The sequence below is a fragment of the Budorcas taxicolor genome, chromosome 11 (assembly GCF_023091745.1).
Source record: "Budorcas taxicolor isolate Tak-1 chromosome 11, Takin1.1, whole genome shotgun sequence".
In the NCBI taxonomy this organism is placed as follows: Eukaryota; Metazoa; Chordata; class Mammalia; order Artiodactyla; family Bovidae; genus Budorcas; species Budorcas taxicolor.
Genome location: NC_068920.1, coordinates 141,304,459 through 141,329,717, shown reverse-complemented (window position 1 = coordinate 141,329,717; position 25,259 = coordinate 141,304,459). Strand labels below are relative to the sequence as shown.

Sequence of the window (25,259 nt, the reverse complement as noted above, 5' to 3'; positions counted from 1 at the left end):
TCGTGCCCAGGTCTATGTCAGATACTGAATAGGTCACACATGACATAAGCATAAGAAGCCATCTAAATCTTTTCCACAGAGAAGTTCTTTAGGCTAAAGTGAAATAATACCAAAGAGACCTAGCTATGTCAGAAGGAATGGAGAACACTGAAAAATATGTCAGTAAATATAAAAGATCTATTAAGATTACAAATATAAATACACAGAGACTATTTGAGAGCTTAAAGTTTAAAATAAAGACATTGCAATGAGTTTATAACATATGTACACCGAAGTGAAACATGTAACAGTAGCACAGAGTGAGTGGAAGGGTGGTGACTGGAAGTCTACTATGACAAGTTTCTTAAATTCTTCATGAAGTAAACAATGCATTTTGAAGGCAGATGGCAGTAAGTTAAAGATGTATATAATAATCTCTAAAGTAAGGACCAAGAAGCACAACTAAAAAGTCAGCAGAAAGGACACAAAAGAGTACTAAAAGTTCTTTGGTTTACTTAAAAGACAGAAAGACACTGAGAAACAAAGAGGAGAAAACGAATGGAAACAACACCAAGATACACAAATACAAACATTAATTAAATGCACATACAATAATTAAAAGTAAATGGACTAGACATACCAATTAAAAGGTTGATATTTCCCGCTTGGATGAAAAAGCTTGAGGCAACTACATATTGTTTATAAGAAACACGCTATAAAGAAAGGCAGACAAAATAGGGAAATACACACTGCTTCAAATATGAAGGGTAAGAAAACTGTTACGGTCAAAATATGACATGATTAAAGGTAGATTTAACAAAAGATATGCCAGATTTCTATAAACTATAAAATATTTCTGAGTGAAATTAAAGAATATCTCAACAAACAGAAAGACTATACGCATAGGTAGGACAAATTAATATTGCCTAGAAGTCAATTACCTCCAAACTGATTTATTGATTTATATAATTACAATCAGTATCCAAGCAAGATTTTTTGTGAACATAAAAGCTAGTTTTGAAGGATACATAAAATTATATAGAAAAATAAAGGTGCTAGAATAGTCAGAACATCTTGGGAAAGAACAAAGTTGAAGCACTTGCTTTTCCTGACTTCGTAACTTATTAGTTGCTATGTTTTGGCATTAATTGGTGAAATGGATCAAGAAGCAATGAGAGAGAATAAAAGGTCCCTAAGTAGCCCCACACATATTATAAATAGTTAACAAATTTATGATAAGGGCATTAAAGCAATGCTGCCTGTGTTAGAATAATTTTGTATCACATGAAAAAAGAAATAAACCCAATACCTCTTTCATAACATATGCAAAAACTTGCTAAGATTGATCATTGACTTAAATGTAAAGCTTAAAATTCTAAACCATTCCTAGGGAAATGTAGTTGAATATGTTTATGACCATGGAATAGGCATGATTTCTTAAAGAAAACAGAATGCACTTACTGAAAAAGGAAGAAAATGATGAATCACACTTCATCAAAATATAACATTTTTGTTCATGGAAAGAAAATAGTCATGGGATGAAAAAACAATAAAAAGACGGTAAGTGACTGTGTAGAAATATAAGCATAGACTGTAGAACCCACTACAAAGGTCAATCAGATCTACACAACTGGAATACCTAAGGACAGATGTGTCTAATTTTGTGTTAAATTTTGACCCAGCTTAATTATATCCATTTGACCCAGTTCAATTATATTCCATCACTGACTTCAAAAAGAACATTCAACACTCAAAGCAGAGGTGCCACATGCATTTAAGCTGTTGTTACACCCTGTTCAGCCTGCCTTTCTCCCTTTACTGCTGACTTCCTCCTTAACTCTCTGCAATCCAACCTCTGTATTTAAAGCAAAAAATCCTGAATCTGTTAGGCAGCTAACTGCCCAACTCATCATCCCCTTTTCAAGCCTTCTTGACTACTCTCAGAATCTGAATCTATTTTCATTCCCTCCTTCTTGAAAGTCTAGGTCTTCTGGCTGTGCTATCTGGCCTGTTCTATTCTGTTCCTTCACATGGCCAGCATCTGTCCCCTTGGGCTCATTCGGTCTCTTAGCTCAACACAAGCTGATGGCTGGGTCACCAAACTGGGTGGGGCCCAAGCCCTGCCATCAGGAATCTCAATTAAGTTGCCCTGCTTCTCCCTCAATGTAGCCTCTCTCCTACTCAAGCTCCCTTTAAACACAAGCATGCCTGAAATTCTCATCCACTCAGCTCTTATCTTCTGTAGTTTTCCTTCAGGGATTTCAACTATTCTCTTTGGAAAACTCTTCTGAAAGTGAAGGTGTTAGTCGCTCAGTTGTGTCCGATCTTTGCGACCCCATGGACTGTATGTAGCCCACCAGGCACCTCTGTCCATGGAACTCCCCAGGCAAGAATGCTGGAGTGGATAGCCTTTCCCTTCTGCAGGGGACCTTCCCAATCCAGAGAATGAACCCAGGTCTTCTAGATCTTTGGAAAAAAATACACATTGTTTTAAGTCCATTCCAAATTCCACCTTTGCAAGAAAACTTCTCTAATTCCTCCTGAGGTCATCCATTTCTTGAAACTAGAAGTTTCTCCCTCTATTCTCAGGCCGCACCATGCCTCTTCTAAGCCCCTTATTTTATTTTGTCTTTGAACCGTCTGCCTATATTGTCCTCCACACCAGCCTGGGGCTTCGTTAGGCAATAGCTGCTCTTGTTTAGTTCTGTCTCCCTGATGTCACCAGGCTTACACGGATGCTTATGACCATACTCAACATACTATTGCCATAATGAGCTGAAATCTACACACTCAAGGAAAAATCATGACCTCAGCCCATCTTCCCCACCCTTCCAGTCTGTCATCCTTCTTTCTTGAAAGCCAGCTTTAGGAAATAAGATTTGAAGAATCACGAAATGAAAACAATTTTTTTTCATGAGACATCTCATCTCCCTCTCTAATTAGGCAGAAGATGATGGCTGTATTACTTCCTGGAAGCTGCCTATGATGAGCACTTAAGGGAATCAAAGCAAAGGGAGGAAGAAGGCCAAAGACATCTGTACTCCCACCTCAGTTCCCCAGTCATTCCCTGTGTGACTTCAGCCCAGTGACTCATCTTCCCAGACTCAGTGAAATAATGTTAATCTTCTCTTTGGTAGTAAGGGGGATATAAACAGGATTTTATACATGTCTATAAATTTATAGTTTTATATTTTCCTTAAATACTCTAGTTCTAGTCCTAATAATAGGCCACCAGACATGGAAATCCAGTCTATACTTCCCCTTCCTGAAGAAATTAGAGCATATCTATAAATGGAGTTTTGATACTATAAGTCATTATCAAAATTGAAAATATTGAAATGTTTTCTTTGGCCACCATGATCTTTCTTTAAATAACATATTAAGAAAATGGCCAAACTACAAGACTGCGTAGGTCAGAGTCCTTGGGTTGTAGGAGAGAGGAAGAGAGGCCCCTTTGCAATGTTGCTGGGGAAGGGGATGCCCTGAGATCTTGCTCAGAATTATGGTGCTTCAGAGAACACCAGCTGAAAACTAGTGCTTTAAATTCCTGTAGATTTTACTTTTATCACTTTAAAGGGTTTTCATATTACACTTGACAAAGAACTCAATATTATTCTTTGTGGAAGCATGGGAAGGCCAAAGTTTAGGAACAGCTACATAAGCAAACAGGGCCACTGAATTCTGGGTGACATTGTGAGAAGCATGCACTCATGCATGTGGAGTTTAGATCTTCCAAAAAAGTGAAGCATGAAGCTCCCTTAGCTGTTTATATGCCCCTGAAGTTGTGAGTGAACGCTGTTGTACCACTGTTTTGGCCTTTGTGCTTGCTGAATGAAACAGTGTAAAATACACATGACAAGAAGTGGAAAGGCCCAATCAAAGATGCAAGTAGTAAAATTGGGGTGTTGGAATAAGAGGTAGCTCATTCTACAACAATTTTAAAAATTATTAATAAATCTTCCTGTAATAACAAAGATATGCATATTATAGAAGAGTAGCAAAAGTCACACCAGTTTAAAAAAAAAATTCTTTTTGAAGTATCATATCAATCTGGCTCTTGAGTTCCCAGGTGTCCTCCTTACTAAACTGAACCAAACCCAGCATAGCCCAACCAAACCCAACCAAACCCAGCCAAAACCAACTAAATCCAACCAAATTCAACCAAGCCCAAACAAATCTAGCCAAACCAAATTAAGTCCAGCCAAACCCAATCAAATCCTAGCAAACCCAACCAAGCCTAACCAAACCCAATCAAACTCAGCCAAACCCAGACAAGCTCAGCCAAACACAACCAAACCCAGCCAAACTCAGCTAAACTCAACCAAAACCAACCACACCCAATCAAATCCAGCCAAACTTAGCAAAATAAGAAAAATAGCAAACTGAGTTAAATCACAAGAGATCTCTTTAATTGAATATAATTTGCATTAAAAATTTTTTTCAGAATGTATGAGTTTTGGGAATACTTTTCCTTTTTAAGTAGGTATTTAGGCATAACAAAGGTTTTAAAAAGATACCTCCAGAGAGCTTTCATAGTTTGGTTTGCTGTATCTTAAAAAGTTATTCTAGCATTTACTTAGAAAATCTCTGTTAGAAGGTTTAATATATATGCAAGGAAGTTTCAACTTATTTTTAATATGAATAAAATACTTGAAACTATAGTTTAAAGCAGATTAAGGTTTGCAACAGATGATGACTACTGGGACAAAGGACATTTAACTGTGCTTGGTATTGTGGAATTGCAATTCAAAAGGAGGAGAACACAAGAATAAGTATAGACACATGAGATCAGTTGCTTAAAATGAATGTGTCACTCATTAATAAAAATATTCAAACAAGGAACAATATAAGAAAGAATCTCTGTATGTATTCAGTCATGATTCATAAGCCATTTTCCCTAAAGTTTTTGATTAAAAAAAGTCTTTCAAATGAAAGCTGCCTCTCAAAATTCTGAAACAGTTCTGTATTATCGAATAATACACAAAGAACAGACAGAGATTACTCAAAACTACAAAATCTCTAAGTCTCATTTCTGCTATCTATCACTTTTTCTTTTACATCTAGTGATATTTGTTTTATATTAATCTGTGTAAATTACTATGTATACTATTTTTCTTTGGATTATGACATAATAATTCATGAAAATTATTAGGAAAATATATGATGAAGATTGATGTTAGGCTTACAATAACTGATTGCTTCTAAAATCAAAGAAAAGCATGAGCATATTAAAAAGATGGTTTTTGTTTTTTTTAAAAAAATAATATATGAAAAGAAAGGAGGAAATGGTCTTTGAAGACTCAGAGAAATGCAGAGAGACATTTGGATGTGGTTTAAATATTACATAACAATCTTTATAACTCCCCTATCAACAAACTATAAAGAAAGTGAAGCTTTTTCATCATAATCTTTTAACTTTTGGAACTTACTTTCAAAATCCAGGAAAAAATGTGGGTAGTTTTCAATTTCCCTGGTAAGGACTTTGAGCAGGTTTCCCATCCCAGCAAGCCTAGGAGAGGGAACAGAAAACCAAACACCATTAGCAGTATAAAAAACATACTTCTTCAAAGGTTAAATGTTTTTGAATGATTTGCATAAATACCATTGAACCCCTATAACTACATCAGAAGACCTAATAGAAAGTATTTTTATGCCAGGTGACAAGTGATAACTTAGCAATTAGTTATTGTTCAAATAATTGGGTAACGGTCATAGAAGGCAGAGTTCAGGTGTTTTCTAGAACTTTTTTTCCCCCTTTCCCTTTCACTAATCCCCAGAATCCTGACAGTTAATATTTCATCCTTGCTTGATTTCTGTTCCATCGGTGTGGGAACATACCATGTCAATGGACAAGCAGAACAGTGAGGGCGTTATTAAATTACCTATCCAGAAAGGTAAATTTCTCAAAGTTCCCAAGGAAAAGAGTTTAGAAAACAGATTTACACTACCAGGAATCCCTTTTAGCCTGTACAATAGGTCCTGCTTCCCAGGTAAGTCAGAGGTTCCTGCAATTTGACATTTCAATAGTTATGAGATTAGTACTTTATGAAGCGTAAAAATGAAAAGCTATAACATCCAAAAAGTTATTCTCAATGAAACTGCAGCCTGAGGCATTGGCAACGGTGAATCCAACCTACAGAGAAATACAAATCTGTGACATATCTGCAACCCCAACCTGAAAGAATAGGAAAAATGTAGTTATTATTGACAACAGAGGATGAGAAGTTTGGACGGCATCATTGACTCAATGGACATGAGTTTGAGCAAACTCCGGGAGATGGTGAAGGACAGGGAAGCCTGGCATGCTGCAGTCCACGGGGTCTCAGTCAGACACAACTTAGCGACTGAACTGAACTGATTTAAATAAATAGCAACATGTCTACTCCTCTCAGCTCTGGACATTAAACCTTCTTCTTCAGGAGGCCACTGTGCCTTCATTCATTCTACGCATATCTATGGAGCTGCGATCTGATGCTGAGTGCTGAAGGCATTCCTCTAATTCGTGACTCAGACACCTCAGCTTGTGAGGGATAATGGAGCTCAGAGCTGTAATTTTCTATGCACATGGCTCCTGATAGTGTTTATGTTGCTGTAGGAATTAACAACAACAACAACAACAAAAAAGCCACTGTAAGAAAGATGTGGTGAAAAAGAATAAACCAAAAGGATGCTATGCATAAAAATACATAACAAACAGTTCCCTTGGGTGCAGCAGGTGGTACAATATAGTCTCCATAATCCTCCCTCTGAGAGAACACTCACATTCACTTACAGATATCACCCAAGGTCACCCATGTCACTCATGTGAAGCTAGAAGGTCTCAGGAAGGACTGCTGGCAATCCGTCCTCTGTTTCCTGTTAGCTCTGTTTTCCAAGGCAAGGCACTGACTCTCTAAGCTTGTTTTCTCATCTATAAAAAGTTTTTCAAATGTATCTATTTCATCAATTCATGGATATTAATGAGGTTAAAGATATAAAATGCAAAGCACAGTGCTTCTAAGAAGTGCTCAAGAAACAATATGTAATAATTACCACTGCCATCATTATGATGATTATCCTAACGCCTTCAAATACTTACTCAGAATTCTCCTATGGAAGACAGATCAGAGAGGCGTCATGTGGCTCTAGGGAAGAGAACTAGAGCCAATGGGGAATAACGAGGAAGACTTTCATTCAATGTCGTGAAAACATTTCTCACCATTAGGGTTGTCAGACAATTGGGTGATCTGCCCTGTGAAATAGTGAGTTTCCTGTCACTGGTGGTGGTGTAGTAATTTAAAATATTGTGAAAATGAGTTGGGCAGAAGATTGGGATATATACTTCTTCGACCTTGCTGATCTTGAAGTATATGAATATCTGGGCATGCGTGTGTGTGTGTGTGTGTGTGTGCTAAGTCACTTCAGTTATGTCCGTCTCTGTGCGACCCTGTGGACTGTAGCCCGCCAGGCTCCTCTGTCCATCAGATTCTCCAGGCAAGAATACTGGAGTGGGTTGCCATGCCCTCCTTCAGGGGATCTTCCCAACCCAAGGATCGAACTTGTATCTCTTGCATTGACAGGCAGGTTCTTTATCACTAGAGTCACCTGGGCATGTGTGCACAAGCACACAGACACACAGTAGGAAGCAAACACCATGCTCCTCTTGCCCAAAAGAATCTTCCCTCTTTTATGTTCTTTCTGTCACTGTTTATTTTTTCCTCCCTTGTCTTGATTTGTGTTTCCTTTTAAGATATTTTTGAGCAAAGCCCTGTGTGAGACAGGTTCTGCCAAATTAAAACTCACAACTAGTGTAGTCCATTCTTGCCACTGTGTGATATTCACAAACCCTCCTGGGTCTCTAGGAAACAATGTGTTTCCAATTTAATGAACAATTCCAACTCAGACCCCAAGGCAAATCTTGCAGGAAGATGATTCTACTGTTTAGTAGCAGACCCGACTTTCATATAAAATGCCTTAATGGAAGTTAAATATTCTTAATTTCCCTAGTTTTGTGCTATTAACATGTCACAGAGACCTGAATGAGTTTAGCTTCCTCCTAAAAGTCTGCCTTGTGTAGGATTTTACTGTCAGAGTTCCTGGGTGGGAAATACGTTAAGCCTTTAAAATTAGTAACAGGCTGAAACACACATGGAAATACATCCAAATATTAGCCGGCTGTAGAGTGCTATCTGTTCAGAAGGTTACTTAGGCTGGTTGGCTAATGTGGTCAAATATCTTGAGATGTGGTTCTAACAACAGCCAAGGTCAGTTAACTGGAACTATTCTAGATTTCTAGATGCTGACATCTCAAACAGGAACTGTCTGGAATGATAAAATTGTGGGAACTTATGTAGTGTTATGAAACCTCGAAGACATGCATTTCAATACAAGCTTCTTGAACAGACACAGAAACAGTTCATCTCCTTCATGGCAAAAAAAAAAAAAAAAATGTTCCCCTCCAAGGGGACAAGAACATGCACATTTTATTGAATGCCCATGGTGTGCCTGGCTCTGTGCTTAGAGCTTTCACACTTAAATTCACTAAAACCTTACACCCACTCTTTGGGTAGCTACAACTGTCTTCATTTATTGGAAGAAAAAGAGGTTCAGATGGTTAAGTATATTTCTAAAGATGACAGGAGAATAAAAGATGGAGTCACATTTGAACTTGAGGGTCTGGGAACCCAATGTCCACATTCTTTTCCCCACAAGAAGGAACCTGGGGCTTCAGACCCCTAGCAGGTCCCTGGCTGAGAACGCTGAGAGTCCATGGTCTGCAGAAAGTGTCTGCAGGATAATACAGTCCTGTAGGTCTATGCTCCTTTTTCTGGGGACAGAGTCTACAGTTTCTGTTAAGATTCCAAAGCAGCCTGTTTCTCACTAGTCTTGCTCCATGTACAGGGAAAAACATACTTCCTGAGGAATTCATGCTTTCTGTAGGAAACCATGTCGGGGTGGAGTCTTCCAGAAAAGTTGGCTTCATAGAAGAAGTGAACTCCACCCAGGCATGAAGGACCCTGAGAATCTGTAATGGCAGAGAGGAAGCCCCCAGCGGGGGGATGAGGGGTGAGAAGGGAACAGCAGACACAAATTGGGTGACTTCCCCAAACAGAAGGCTTATTCCTCAAGGTTTATTTACTTAATACAATTTTGAAATGGATCCTTTCACTGTTGTTTTTTTTTTTTGCAAATTGAAGGAGGGCGTCTCTCTAGTCCTGGTAGGAGTGTTAACAGTGTCTGTAAAGACAGCCCGCGTGTCTCTGCCAAGGGAGGCGCTCATGTCTTAGTGGTGATGATTTGGGATGTATACTGGTGTTTTCTATGACTACTTTCTTGGCTCTCAGCTTAAAACCACTTCCATGGGAGTTGGCTCATAGGCTGCTTAGTAGAAAATGATGACTTTCCTAAAGAAGTCGTTTTCTGCTAACACTCCAGTTCCAAAAATGAGAAGAGAAGCAAAACATGCACACAGACACCATACACACACACACACACACACACACACACACACGCAATTATTTTTTTGTCCTAGTTATAACTCTGCTCTTGTTTGGAAGAAAAAAAAATAAATAAACAATAGGATTAGCTGTATTTCCAGAGTGTAAAAGCAAACAAAATCAACCGGAGGTGATTTTTAACAAATGGGGCCATCTCTAGTGAAGAAATTTGTTTACTAGAAGTAAGACATAGCAAAACTCAAGTGCAGGGCATGGGCGTTGCGAATTCTGACCTTCGCCTGTGCACACCAACATTTCAATGCCCGATTTTCATGATTAGAAAACAAGCACTCAGAAAATTTCTTTTGCAGCTACAACTATTGCAAAGGAGAATTTCTAAGCCAATACCACCTTTCATCAGTACAGAACAGAAAGTGAGAAAAAACAGAAAAACAGCCCTACATGGTTTTATTTGCTAGTATTTTTCTTAAGGTCTAAGATGGTAAAGGCTCAATGCCCCTACTAGAGAGATGGGTTTTCTTAGCATTTTGAGTGAGCCAACACCTTCCAGCATCTACAAATGTTTTAGCATCCCTGGTACAAAAATTTAAGAAATTAAAGACTTAGATTCTTTTATCTATAACTCCATAGTTTGGAGATTAAGAAGTTCTGTTGAGCCTAATATTTTTCTGTAACATGGTTATTAACATATAGTGAAAATGAGACTGTCAGTTGCTCAGTCATGTCTCTTTGCGACCCCATGACCTGTAGGCCACCATGTGCCTCAGTCCATGGGATTCTTCAGGTGAGAATATTGGAGTGAGTTGCCATGTCCTCCTTCAGGGGATCTTCCCAACCTGGGGATAGAACCCAAGTCTCCTGCATTATAGGCAGATTCTTTACCAGTCTGAACCACCATAAGCCCCAGACAAATCACGAATACACAATTACATATATTTATACAACATCATATCTTTATCAAAGATGTTTCTGGACTCATTTATCCTCAACATGAGCATGTATCAAAGGCAGGGAAGGTGATATTGGACTCATTTTACAGATGAGAACTTGTGGATCAGGTACAATAAATGTCCTTTTCAAAGTCATCCAGATGGAAGTCCCAAATGTCATCAGAACACATTACACATTAGAACTGGAGCCATCTTTTTAAAGCTCTTGTTTTAAGAAACAGCACTTGCCCCAGGACATTAGTTCAAAGAAGGGTTCAGAAGAGAGGTGTCCTGACTGTCAATCTCTTGCTCTGTCCACTAATGCAAAAAGTAAATGGGACATCAAGTTCATTTTTTTAACGACATTAAAATATAAGGTGCAGCGTGTCGCTGCCCCTGGAGTTTCTGCTCCATGCCAGTAGGGTCTCCCCAGAACATGCTAAACAGCTACTAAACAAGGACATCCCCACTAATGATTCATTGCATTGGACACACTTCTCTCCTTCCTTGTCTAGATTATCCTAATTCAGACCTCAGCAGAGCTTGTCTGCACCCTACAGAGAGCCCCCAGACTGATCCTCCTAATTCCAGTCTTCAGTTCAGTTCAGTCACTCAGTCGTGTCCGACTCTTTGCGACCCCATGAATTGCAGCACGCCAGGCCTTCCTGTCCATCACCATCTCCCGGAGTTCACTCAGACTCACGTCCATTGAGTCCGTGATGCCATCCAGCCATCTCATCCTCTGTTGTCCCCTTCTTCTCCTGCCCCAATCCCTCCCAGCATCAGAGTCTTTTCCAATGAGTCAACTCTTCGCATGAGGTGGCCAAAGTACTGGAGTTTCAGCTTTAGCATCATTCCTTCCAAAGAAATCCCAGGGCTGATCTCCTTCAGAATGGACTGGTTGGATCTCCTTGCAGTCCAAGGGACTCTCAACAGTCCTCTCCAACACCACAGTTCAAAAGCATCAATTCTTTGGCGCTCAGCCATCTTCACAGTCCAACTCTCACATCCATACATAACCACAGGAAAAACCATCGCCTTGACAAGACAGACCTTAGTCGGCAAAGTAATGTCTCTGCTTTTGAATATACTATCTAGGTTGGTCATAACTTTTCTTCCAAGGAGTAAGCGTCTTTTAATTTCATGGCTGCAGTCACCATCTGCAGTGATTTTGGAGCCCCCCAAAATAAAGTCTAACACTGTTTCCACTGTCTCCCCATCTATTTCCCATGAAGGGATGGGACCGGATGCCATGATCTTCATTTTCTGAATGTTGAGCTTTAAGCCAACTTTTTCGCTCTCCTCCTCCAGTCTTATCTCTCGCCCATTCATTCCCAGCTTTCTAAACACAAATCTGACAGTGTTCCTTCCTTGCTTAATATACTTCCAAGACTCTGCAGGACCCGCGGGATACAAGGCATGCGAATGGGTGCATTGGGTCCAGAAAACCTGGCCCGCAGCCTCTGCCGGTTCCTCTGTCTCCTCTCTTCCTCTGGGCCAGTGGGCCCAGCACTCGTTACACCCTGCACTTCTCAAAAGCAGCCTGCCTTTGTTGCCTCAGGGCCCTTGCCCACATTGCTCCTTCTGTTTACAATTAGAACGATAGCTAACATTTTTAAATGATCTGCAGGCCATAGCAATGAGAGCTTTTAGCAGTGAGAGCTTTTCATGTATTATCATATTTTAATTTTCACAACCACCATATGAGGAAGCAACTGTTACTATCCCGACTTTAGAGATACAGAAATAATCTTGGAGATTTAAAAAGTTTCTCAAGCCCCGAAGTCATAGAGCTGAGTCTGGACTCCAATTTCATCTGACCTCTAAGCACTGCCTCGACCACTGCCTCCCCGGAATTTCCTTTCAATTATGAGTTTGGAAATAAGGGCCTTCAGAAGGAACTGCCTAAATCTTCCCTCCTCTTCGACTCCAGCTCAAAGAAAACAAAACCCACTCCCTTGGGTGAGCTCTGCTTCTCTTTGCTCACCTAACATGCTGTTTTTACTGTGTCACACGGCCTCCAGTGTGGACGGTAATTACACACTTTCTCCCCAGCTCTGAATGTAAGGCCTTCTTGGACAGGGCTGGTTTTATGCCTCTTCGTATGCCCAGCACTTGGCACCAGGAATCAACACACGGTTATCACTGGCAAAGAAATCCTTAAGATTGTCCTGTCCAGTGATTCCAAAGCAAAATGAGGAAAAAAGGCTACAGCATGAATCTTGCAGAAAGCTGAAGTTATGCAAACAACTCTAGGCTACAGTGTTTTAATCTACTTTATAAAATGATAGAGATAGTTACATCCTAAATCCCCAAAGTTTATTTTAAAATTTTACAGGTTTATGAAATTCTAAAGACTAGAGGTCATTAACCTGGTCAATTACTTGGCCCAGCTGGGGAGCTGAGCTGCTGGTCTCTGCTCTGAGGCTGGTACCTCCAGGGGCATCCTAGGACCTGCCTTACTTAGTTTTACCAGAAGTCTGACCTAATTCCAATGGAGCCTCGAGATTTCCCCACCTGAGTGGTGGAAAGAAGTCCAGTGCTGGCTTTCAGAGTGTTTCTGGTGACTGGATGTGATTTTAGGAGGGCTATTAAGACAATCTGCTCTTCAACCTGATCAGTGAGGTTCACAGTTGGAGAAATCTTGACAGCAGCCAGGGTGGCAGCTGATGCCAGTGACAGAGGAGGTCTGCAGCTCCCCACACCACCCCTCAAAAGTGAGTGACCCCTCTGGCTTGTCTCCCATGAACCATCCAGGTTGCAATCTGGGAGGGGAGAGTACAACCCCGATACATCAACTATTCACACAACTCGGGGATACTTTTCTTCTAGTGATCACACAACCCCATCATACACCAGGTATACTCCCTGACTGTTTAGAATGATAAGCAAAACTGGTTGACTATCAGCCTATAATATATCAGGTACAAAACAGGTGGCTTAAAAAACTACTTCTCAACCAAGGGAAAGGTACATTTCTTAAATGTTAGAAGCACCTGTTGTTCTGGGAGGGAAAAATGTACCAATGGAATGCATGGAAGTAGTTCAGCCTATAAATTCCAGGAGCCTGAATCTGCTAAACCAGGTTAGTGATTTTAGATAGCTGGGCTGGGCTGGAATTCCCCGCCCCAGCTGCCACTTCTGCAATGAATTCGTAACGTTCTCTGTTCCATTGCCGAGTGTGGTGCCAAGAATCCAACAGATGATTTCATTCCAAGACGAAGGAGGGAAACTAGAGTGAGTCTATTAAGCACTTTCATCTGACAATAAAAATGAGTTAATGGCTAAAATGTGTTTTTGAAACGTTTTAACACCACAAGTAATGGCACTCAAATGGGAAAATGCCTTGAATATTCTCATCCATCATTAATACCACGGTGTCCCTCAAAAGGGCTGGGCGTTCCCAGTGGAATATAAGCTGCTAGAGTCGAGTTGTAAGGCAATCCATGGGAATTCTCCAAAAAAATACCCAGAGACCATTACGGAGCAGAACGATTAAGCACAGGTTTAAAATAGTCCTTTCAATATCTGAGTTCAGTTTTCTAAAATAGACTATTACCTCATCAGAGCTAATTTCCCCATAAACATCAATATTACAGCAGCAAAAAGTCTCCAAGAAATGAGGGCAAAATTAGATTCTTTTTTAGGGAATGAAAGTCAATGTGTTCCCCTCTGCCCCAATTTCCAGTACTAGTGAATATGGAAACAATCAACCTGCTTCATTATGGACCGGCCCACCACTGGGGCATCGTTAGTGAATTTGTTCCCTTCCACTTGTGAAATCAAGAACCTGGTGATGGGGAGCCTGCTTAATGAGCTTTCCCTTTTCCTAGAAAGAAGGCTGACAGTCGTAGCCCACTCAGCAGTAGTAGTGTTAGTTGTTTGGTCGTGTGGGACTCTTTACGACCCCAAAGACTGTAGCCCATCAGGCTTCTCTGTCCACTGGAATCTCCAGGCAAGAATACTGGAGTGGGTTGCCATTTCCTTCTCTAGGGGATCTTCCTGATCCAGGGATTGAACCTGGGTCTCCTGGACTGCAGGCAGATTCTTTACCATCTGAATCACCAGGAAAGGCCACCCAGGTCACTTCCCAGTTTCAAAGGGAGAGTGACCCCTGCAGCAGCCCAGGGCCCTGAGCTCTAGTCTTGGAAATGCCTTCCACGGACTCAGTGGTGTTGGGAAAGCTATATATTCCCTTTCTCAGATGGCTTCACTTCAGTTCTAGAACCCAAAAGGGAACTCGGGGAAGTAGCCCAAAGTTTGGGCTGCTCTAACGGGCAAATGATTTAGATTAGACAGACTTGAGTTTCTCTTGGATTACAGATCTCCTTTTCCCAGAACTGCTTCTCGGGTACTTAAACCTACAGAAGCCAGGCTCCCGCTACTCAGAGCTGGGGCTGAGGACAAGTCTTGCCCTGAGCACTGCTGGCCAAGCCCTCCTCCCTGAGATGCTGGAGGACCTCCGTGCACCCCCTCATCTCTGAGTGGTCCGCCTTCAGTCTCCACTTGCTCCATCTAACCTTTCAGTGCCTGTCTCCAATGATTGTCCTTTACACCTTTTCTCCTGCTCCTAGGTGAGACCCCCTGGACTGTGATTTTCATTCATACACAGAAGACTTCTCAACCTTTAGCCCTAAACTGGACCTGCCTCCTCAACTCCAGGCCAGTAACTCTAAGGGAATTTCCTGCAAGCATAACAATTTGGGAAAGGCCCTGATATCCTTAAGTTCTGCTCTTCCCAAATGTCCTCCTCCTTCCTTGTTCAAAGAAATACCTCATTGCCTAATGAATTATGAGCCAACAACCCGAGTGTCCCCAAGATTTCTACATCTGCTGCCCGCCTTAAACCCAGTCTCTCACCAAACTCTATCCAGGTACTTTCCACATTGACTTGAGCCCTGACACTTCTCTAAGCCCTTCTCCTGGTGCAATCTCTCTCCATCATCTTTGGTCACTATCTCAGGCTCTTTCTTGTCTTCTGCCAACCCAACACCAGATACCCCAAGCACCTCGGATTACACAGCAGACTCTGTGCCCATTCCAGGAAATGTCCTGTGTAAAATGCACACTGGTGAACTAAATTGCTTCTATTTCTGCAATCTCACAATCCAGCCTGAAAAAAAAAAAAAAGGGCTTTCCCCCAGTCCCAGTCCCTGTCTGGCTGGCTCTCATTCCATAGGCAGCTGGTCCACACATCTGTGCCTGAGGTCTCTTTGCCTCCATACTTCACTGCTAAGTCACTTCAGTCATGTCTGACTCTGTGTGACACCACAGATGGCAGCCCACCAGGCTCCCCCATCCCTGGGATTCTCCAGGCAAGAACACTGGAATGGGTTGCCATTTCCTTCTCCAATGCAGGAAAGTGAAAAGTGAAAGTGAAGTCGCTCAGTCGTGTCTGACTCTTCATGACCCCATGGACTGTAGCCTACCAGGCTCCTCCATCCATAGGATTTTCCAGGCAAGAGCACTGGAGTGGGGTGCCATTGTCTTCTCCGCCATATTTCACTATCAGGGGGTAAAACATGACCTCTCAAATGAGGGCACCGTCAGGCATGGGGCTCATAGATGGGGGTCTTTCTGGGAAGTGAAAGCCCCCTGAAGAGTCCCACCCCTCCCAGAGTCAGGGACTGACCTGATTCGTAAGTTTAGGGTTTCAGACCCTGAACTTTCTTAAACGGAGGTTGACCTGCACACCAAAGCAGACTTTGGAATTGACTCGAAAGTCAAAGCATTAGGGGTATTACCTCCCAGTTCAAATTTATTGGGGGGTTTTATAGTTTATAGTGTTGCTGAGTCATGTCCAACTCTTTGCCACCCTAGGGACTATTGCCCACCAGGCTCCTCTGTCCATGGGATTTTCCAGGCAAGAATATTAGAGTGGGTTGCCATTTCCTTCTCCAGGGGATCTCCCCAGAGACCGAACCTGGGTCTCCCATGTTTCCTGCATTGCAGGCAGACTATTCACTGAGCCATGGGGGAAGCCCAGGGTTGTGGGGAGAGAATGTCAAAACTTACAGAAGTACCAACAAGTCAACAAAATCCACTTCATATACTGAAAACCTGAAGAATCGGAAGCCAAGGAAGGGCTGGTGGGATCCATCACATCTCAAGCTCATCCTAAGGGCCGAAACCTCCTTTGAAATCTCAGAGGCTGGAGGGGCTCTGCTTTGGTCTCCAGTTTCTGAAAGGAGCAGGTGCCTTGATTTCGTAGTACCCTTCATTGCAAACCAAAGTAAAGTTTTAAAATAAAATTCTTCGTTTGAAACCCAAGCAAGGGGTGAAGACCATCACTGTAAGCTGGGACAGGAAAGGTGGGGTGGGGTAGGGGTGAGGTGTGCTGAGTTCCTGGAGACAGATCCTCCCCTACAGGGAGCTGCTTCTCAAGGTGACATCCTGGCCTGGAGGGACACTGAGTAGCCGGGTGAAAGGAGAAAAGCACTTTCAGTGTAAGTACTTCCCAAGCGGACTGTCAGAGTTAGATGGGTGCAGTTTTTCGCCTGGTATGGAAACCTGATCTGAATCGCTCTTCCAAGTTTCAGCTCCTCGGAACATCCTACTTTTGTCATATCAGAACACAGATGGTGCCCAGAGCTCTGGCCTCGTTCTTGCTTCTGTTTTTTTGGCTCATGTTGCTTCCTTTGCTTGTTAAGTCTTCTCCTCCCCTCGGCCTGTGGAGGTCCTATCTTTCAAGGCCCAAATCAAACATTTCCTCCCAGAAACCTCCTCCCTGACCTCCTGGCCTTGCTGTGAATTCTTTCAAGGGCTATGTCTTCTTCATCTTCAGAATGTTACCCCACTCCTCCCAGTGCACTCCTCTCCCCCTTCACCCCTCCCCACCCAAACTCCAAGCAGGGGTCGGGCACACAGCCTCTGCACTGATGGCTACTGAAACAGAATGGGGGTTTCCGTAAGGATATCTACAACCATATGATTGTCAGCTGCACACAAGACCAACAGAGGAATTGTTGTTTAGTCACTCAGCCATGTCTGACTCCTTGTGACCCCGCGGACTGCAGCAGCACGCCAGGCTTCCCCGTCCTTCAATTTCCTGGAGCTTGCTCAAACTCAGGCCCATTGAGTCGATGGTGCCATCCAACCATCTCGCCCTCTGTCATCCCCTTCTCAAACAGTAAAGAATCTGTCTACAGTGCAGGAGACCTGGGTCAGGAAGATCCCCTGGAGAAGGAAATGGCAACACACTCCAGTATTCTTGCCTACAGAATCCCATGGACAGAGAAGCCTGGTAGGCTTCAGTCCATAAGGTTCATGGGGTTGCAAAGGGTCAGACACGACTAGGTGACTAACAGAGGAATAGGTGGAAGAAAATAAGCATTTCCCCAAACAGAGATATTGTGGGGGGCTCGACTCTGTTGTCTTACGATCACAGATGACTTGGAGAATCTGATGAAAAGCAGCCTTCTTAGAAAAAGGCACCTATGCTCAGACCTACATGTTTCTTCACATGATTCCAGGAAGTACAACACACATGCTGACACTCAAGAGTAGGAATCTCTCATTTATTTTAAAATCGCCGATTCCATCCTATGGGCGGCCAGGCGGGGAGACAGTTCCAAGTGCGTGGACAGTGGAGGACGCTGAAAAAGAAAAGGAGTCCTTCAGTGGCAACCGCACAGACTGTGGAGACTTTGGGCAAATCCTGTACTCTTCTGTTTTTGGAGAATCTCTTTTGTTTGCTTATTTTTAAAATATGTATTTATTTAGGCTGCACCAGGTCTTCAGTGCTGCATGAGGGCTCTAGTTCCCTGACCAAGGGATTGAACCTGGGCCCCTCTCCATTGGGAGTGCAGTCTTAGCCACTGGACCACCAAGGAAGTCCTAAGTTTTCGACTCTTTTGAATCTGAGCTTTTCTCATCTTTAAAATGCACATCATAACAGTTCCCAGTGTCGTTATTGAGTGAGATAATGTACAGAAAGCAACGAGGAAAGCATCCGGCATGCCGCTAGCCTCTAGCAACAAATGGTCGTTTTCTGCACCTCCTGTCTAGCATATGAAAAAAACTGCAACCACAATGCAAACAAGTCATTTCCCTTTTAGCCATAAATTCTGCACGGCTGCTTTGGCGCGAGGGAAGAAAGCGCCTGAGACCACCGCCTCGGCAAGGAGGTGAGGCGGGCGCTGCACGGCGGCTGCGGGCGCGCTCGCGTGGCGATTAATCATACAAGAGCCCATTTATGACAAACACAGGTCACTCCCTTTGCATGACAAGGCCTATGGGTCCACAGAGGCCCATTATCCAAAAAAAAAAAAAAAAAAAAACCAGAGCATTGTGGGCGACGCGGGCGAAGCCGAGTGCACACACACAAGCGGACATTGTGAGGCTGTTTGCACAACCCCGCGGTGCTCCTCGCGGATTTCCTGCCAAGGAGACATTTCCATCTCGCGGAGGCGGCTGCAGACGTTTGCTCATTCAATATGGCTTCAGGCCGCCGGCTGCGAGAGCCGAGGGCGTGGCGCCCTCTGCCGGCCGTCCTCGGAACGTCAACCTGGGAGGGGCGGAGGATAACGCAAGCCATTCTCAGCATTCCATCCAGCCTCTTCTCTCCCTTCTGAAGGACAACGGTGCAACGGGGCATGAACCTTGGGGTCTGGAAAGCCTATAACATGCGCTGCCTGTAGGTTCTTGGACGAGCCCTGTCACCCCTCAGGTCTTACTTTCCTAGGTGGAAAATGCAGCTCTTATTTGGCTATGCGTGCTCAGCCACTCAGTCGTGTCTTCATCTCTGTGACTCCATGGACCGTAGCCCGCCAAGCTCCTCTGTCCATGGGATTTTCCAAGCAAGAATACTGGAGTGGGTTGCCCTTTCCTCCCCCAGGGAATCAAACCTGTGTCTTCTGCATCTCCTGCATTAGCAGGCGGATTCTTTACCACTAGGGACACCTGGGAAGCCCCATTTGGCTGTGGCAAGCTTGAAAGGCTATGACAGATACACTCAGCCAGTGTGAAAGAAATACCTGTATTTCCCTTCTCCACCTGTCTCCAGTAGGGTGGGCACTGTCATCTGATCTCTGGAACTAGGAAAGGAAATCAAGGGTAACATCTTGGCTTAAACTGTGGCCAGTGTTCAGATGTGTTAAGAGCATGTGACTTATCTTCCTGATGTATCGTCTCTTTTTTCAAACTGTTCTCTTTTCCTTGCTTTACAGTGCGTGTTCCATGTTGGCGAGGACAGCCTAGACATGCAGTATTTTACCCAGCATCTGAAAGGTCCCATCTTCCGGACAAGTTCCTCAAAGGTGGGGGACAAGCTGACAGAAATACTGAGCTAAGTTGTCTTTCTCAAAGATAAAAGACTTATTAAACTGAGCTGTGATGTTGAGCATAGCAACAAAAATACGAACTTGAGTTTGAATCCCAGCTCAACTATTTATTGGCTGGGTGGTCTTAATCAATGTATTTAACAACATTGACTTACCCTCCCAGAATCGGAGCTTCAATATGAGTAAAACAGAGATGATTTCAACCTCTTCAAGGCTGGTTTTTAGAAATAATGACACGACATATATAAATGGGCAGATGCATTAATAGTAGTTGCCATAATTCCTCGGGTGGCTCAGTGCTAAAGATTGCACCTGCGATGCAGAAGCCATAGGAAACTCAGGTTTGATGCCTGGGTCGGGAAGATCCCCTGGAGAAGGAAATAGGAACCCACTCCAATATTCTTGCCTGAGAAATCCCATGTACAGAGGAGCCTGGTGGGCTACAGTCTATGGGGTCTCAAAGAGTCGGACACAACTGAAGCGACTGAGAGCATAATACTATTCAGTTCAGTTCAGTTCAGTCACTCAGTCGTGTCCGACTCTTTGAGACCCTATGAATCGCAGCACTCCAGGCCTCCCTGTCCATCACCAACTCCCGGAGTTCATTCAGATTCATGTGCATCAAGTCAGCGATGCCATCCAGTCATCTCATCCTCTGTCATCCCCTTTTCCTCCTGTCCCCAATCCCTCCCAGCATCAGAGTCTTTTCCAATGAGTCAACTCTTTGCATGAGGTGGCCAGAGTATTGGAGTTTCATCTTTAGCATCCTTCCTTCCAAAGATCACCCAGGGCTGATCTCCTTCAGAATGGACTGGTTGGATCTCCTTGCAGTCCAATTGACTCTCAAGAGTCTTCTCCAGCACCACAGCTCAAAAGCAGCAATTCTTCAGCACTCAGCTTTCTTCACAGTCCAACTCTCACATCCATACACGACCACTGGAGAAACCACAGTCTTGACTAGATGGTTACTGTCATTATTTTTCTTGTTTTAGTCACTGGTCTTAGTGCTGCCCTTCTGGCCATGAAGAATGTCCCTTTCTGACACAACTCTTAATATCCGATGGCTTAAAATACTATGTTAGAAGATGTATGCTGATGACTTCCAAATTTATAACTGTCACCTTGACCTTGATCCCCTTGCCTGAACTCCAGACTCATTTATCTGATTAACTGCTTGACTTCTAACAGACACCTCACATGTCACACATCCAAAATTAAAGTTGTTATTTTTCCGCTAGGAATCTGCCCCCTCTCCAGTCCTTTTTCTCTCAGTAAACGGCATTTCTATGTCTTCAGACACTCATTCTAAAAACATCTGTGTCATCCTTGACTTTTCTTTCTCTTACACCCCGTATCTAAGCTAACAAATCCCATCAGCTTTCCTTTTAAGATACAGCTTGAATCTGAACATCTCTTGGACATAAAGGTGTCATCAGAGTCCTAGACCAGACCACAAGCCATCCCATCTCTTGCCAGGAGTATCATACTCACTTCTTAAAAGATTTCCCAGCTTCTAATCACTCATAAAATAGATAGCAAGTGGGAATTTGCTGTGTGATAAAGGGAGCTTTACCCAGTGGTCTGTAAAAACCTAGAGGGTGGGATGGGGTGGGAGGCGGGGGGTTTGCTAGGGGGGCTCAGGATGGAGGGGACAAATGTATACTTGTGGCTGAGTCATGTTGATGTACGACAAAGGCTAATACAATATTGTAAAGCAATTATCCTCCCATTAAAAAAATTGAAAATAATATATATATTTTTAAGTTTCATCATGTCACTCCTCTAAGTAAAGTCCCTTCACTTAGAATAAAATACACAATTCTCATCATAGTCACCAAGGCCGGAGGTGACATTTCCACAAGGTAGCTCATTGCCTGCAATTCCTCATTCCATCGCTGGCTACTCACTGCTTCTGGCCTTTTCCCTTTTCACTCTTGAACTTATCACATGAGTTTCTGACAGAGGAGCTTTGCTAATCTTTAGGCCTAGGATGCTTTCCCCCAATATGTCTGCATGGTTTTTCTTTAGGCCTCTGTTCAGGGCTTACTTTTCGGTGGAGCTCAATCTAACCAACCTCTCCAACATCATACTTCACCCGACTCACCACTCACTGTTTTTATTTTTCTTTTTAGTCGCTATCGCCGCTGATATATACCCTCCGGCTCCTAGACGAGGGCCTGACACACAATAGGAACTCCATACCTAGAGTGAATGAATGAAGTCATCGGTTCAGAAACACAACTCCCATGACCCCTTGGAGCTTCTTCTCCCATAGAACATACGTTTCTTCTGCTAGACTCATGGAAGGAGAGGCTCTCAGGTCATCTGTTATTTCGGTCAGACAGTCTTTTCATTTGTTTGTTTTTTGAACTTTTTAGTTTGTGTTTGAACCCCAATTAGGGCTTCCCTGATAGCTCAGTTGGTAAAGAATCTGCCTGTAATGTAGGAGATCCCGGTTCGATTCCTGGGTCAGGAAGATCTGCTGGAGAAGGCAGAGGCTACCCAATCCTGTATTCTTGGGCTTTGTGGCTCAGCTGGTAAAGAATCCACCTGCAATGTGGGAGACCTGGGTTCAACCCCTGGGTTGGGAAGATCCCCTGGAGAAGGGAAAAGCTACCCAACTAACAGTGTTGTGATAGTCTCAACAGATGAACGGCGAAGGGAGTCAGCCATACATATGCAGGTGTCCATTCTCCCCCAAACTCCCTTCCCGTCCAGGCTGCCACACCTAACATTGAGCAGAGTTCCCTGTGCTGTGCAGTAAGCCCTTGTCATTTTCCATTTTAACTCCAGGAGTGTGTACGTTAGGTCAGATACTCTTATTTGGATAACAGAAAGGGAGAAGTAGTCATTCCGGGGGATGGGAAAGTGCGTGGTCAGTGAGCCTGGTCCCAGAGAGGAACAGCATGAACCTCTAAAACAGAAACTGTGTTTTGGGGGAAAAGTAGAGGAAGAGACAGGAGAATGTGCTGAGGACTGATTACATAGGAACTCTGAATCCAGAAAGCAGAAGCAAGGACACTCCTGGGAAGATATGCAGCTTGGTGCTTGAGTGGGTTAGACGGTCCCTGTGTAACCCAGGGCCTGAAGGTCATGGGAGCTACCGTGACTGTGAAAGTGAAAGGCACTCATTCATGTCCAATGCTCCGTGACCCCATGAATTATACCGTCCATGGAATTCTCCAGGCCAGAATACTGGAGTGGGTAGCCCACCCACTGGAGTAGTACAGGAAGTCACTGCCTCTCATCCTAATCTCTTTTCAGCCACGTGTTCACCACGAGACCCTAGGGAGGGTCATCATCCCCTTCCCACTGCCCCCAACCCCCAGCTCTAGCTCTGAGTCTCATCCTCATGGCCTATAGCCCTCTAGGACTGGCTAGATGACCTGGAAAACTCCTTGCTCCGGCATCCTGAGGTTTTAATGCAATGAGAATGTCCAACTATTTCTAAAAATGTATTCAGGCAACCTAAAGTCACACCAGGAGCTAAGTTAATTAGAAACAGGATGAGACTTCCATTTAAGAAACAGAACTGTGTGCTGACTGTTCTTCCACAGAGCCTCCCTGGTCTTGGTCCATGGAGCCCTTTGGATTTCCAGCTATTTGGGAAGGATGGTGGGGACAGCTTCCCAACACTGGAGAATGCAACATGCTATCCGGAAATTGGCCACTGCTGCAGACAGAGAGTGCTTCTGGAGTTTACCTCTGAGAAAAAGCAGTAATTCAGAAATCAGGTAGAATGCCTAAATGACCCAAGAGAAATTATTCTCAAGTCTTTGTATATTTCTGAAGCATCAAACATCATGATGTATGCAAATGCACTAACTACAACTAGGGCCTTCCCTAGTAGCTCAGTGGTAAAGAATTCGCCTGCCAATGCAGGAGACTCAAGTTTGATCCCTGGGTTGGGAAGATGCCCTGGAGAAGGAAATGGCAACCCACTCCAGTATCATTGCCTGGGAAATCACATGGACAGAGGAGTCTGCTGGGCTACAGTCCCTGGGGTCACAAAAGAGTCTTGTACATGACTTAGGGACTAAACAACAACTAATTTTCATACATAGATAAAGTGGCTCCCAAAGTACCTAATAAGGTAATGCTTAGGCAGCTGGGTTTCATCTATCACGTGTATTCAAAGGTCTAATGTGATCTTTAATTCAAACTTTTTTCCTTTGGAATTCCAGAAGCAACTGACGACCTACCAGCCCTTGAAGCCCAAATCAGGTCTCACTGCAATGACGATAATAGTAAAATTGTAACATGAAGGGAGTAGGTAGGGGATAATTTGAAAACACCAAAACTATGTCTGCTGACTTTCAAAAAAATTCCAAGAGATGGTGAAATGATGCTGTTAACTGCTGAGACTTTGGAAATCTACTTAGTTTGCCCAGGAAATGGCAGTTGAAACAAGTAATGAATTCTTTCAACATGTCTAGAAATTACCAGCAACACTGAAGATTCTGGGTAGTTGGCAAAACTGTTGGTTCTGCTGAGTGATCTATCCACCTACTTTTCACTTCACATGTGACTTGATTCAGCCAATGCCCACCTCCACCCAATCCAACATCCCTCTTCTCCTTTGTCACAAGCTCCCAAGTTACACCTGACCTCTTCCTTGTTCTGGTCCTAATATATACACTCCGTGTATCCTGTAAATATTTCTATCTAAATATAACATTCTTATGTGTCTCCTGAGCTTCCTGAAGGCAGGTATTAATCAGTGGTCCAGCCTCCATACCCAGCACAGCCCTTAACAGAGGACAGGAACGTGGGCGCATAGTCAGAGAAGTAAAGGCGCAAACATCTGCTCTTCTTAGAGACCAGAGCTACATGAGCCACGGCCCCTGCAGTGGCCTGGCAGCAGAGAGAAGCCATGTTTAAACGTGGCTATCAAGGGCTTTCCCTGGCAGTCCAGGGGTTAAGAATTCACCTTCCGATGCGGGGGGTGCACGTTCAATCCCTGGTTGAGAAGCCAAGATCCCACATGCAGTGAGGCAGTTGGAGAGCCTGGGCATTCTGGAACCCATGCTCCACAACAGGAGAAGCCCATGCGTGCAACGAAGACCCAGTGCAGCCAAATACAGAGAGGTGGCTACAAAGGCTGGAAGGTTCTAGTGATGACCGGTATCCGGGAAGAGGGTGGAAGAGGGGCAAGGACTCCTCTGGCTGGAAGGACCTGGGAGGGCTTCCTGCAGGAGGGGGCTGTGGAGTGGGAGGACAGTTGCTTACTCAATTGTCAGTGGGCCTTTGGTGGCTGCGGAGGTCTGGGGTTGGGAGGATGGGAAGCCCCAAGTCCCCCGTGGCTGAAATGACATTCTCTGTGGATAGAGAAGAGAGGCCTTTGGAGTGACAGCTGTGCAGAGGCCTGGCCCTGAGACCTGCTGGCACATCCATCTTCGGGTTATGATGAAGTGGTGGGACCAGTCTTCCTAGGTGGCATTTAAAACTGCTACAAAGATGGTTCTCTGCCAAGCAAACTTATGTCCACCACCAGCCAGGGGCCGGTGCCACTGCTGGTGCCAGCCTGGGGCTTGTCCGGGGCAGGGGCCTGCCCTCTGCTCCTCTGCCCCCCTGGGAGCCCTCTTCCAGCACCTTACCTCAGTCTTACCGTTCTTGTTCACCTGTCTGCCTCT

At 43.7% G+C, this 25,259-nt stretch overlaps 1 protein-coding gene across 1 annotated transcript in view; it reads right to left on the bottom strand.

Moving 5' to 3' along the window:
* CYRIA (CYFIP related Rac1 interactor A) overlaps window positions 1–25,259 on the bottom strand; it is a 56,123-nt gene that overhangs the window by 19,110 nt on the left and 11,754 nt on the right. The window contains exon 2 of the mRNA XM_052649107.1: window positions 5,409–5,488. Coding sequence (XP_052505067.1) covers window positions 5,409–5,478 — 70 coding nt within the window. The 5' untranslated portion in view covers window positions 5,479–5,488. The remainder of the gene's footprint in view (window positions 1–5,408; window positions 5,489–25,259) is intronic.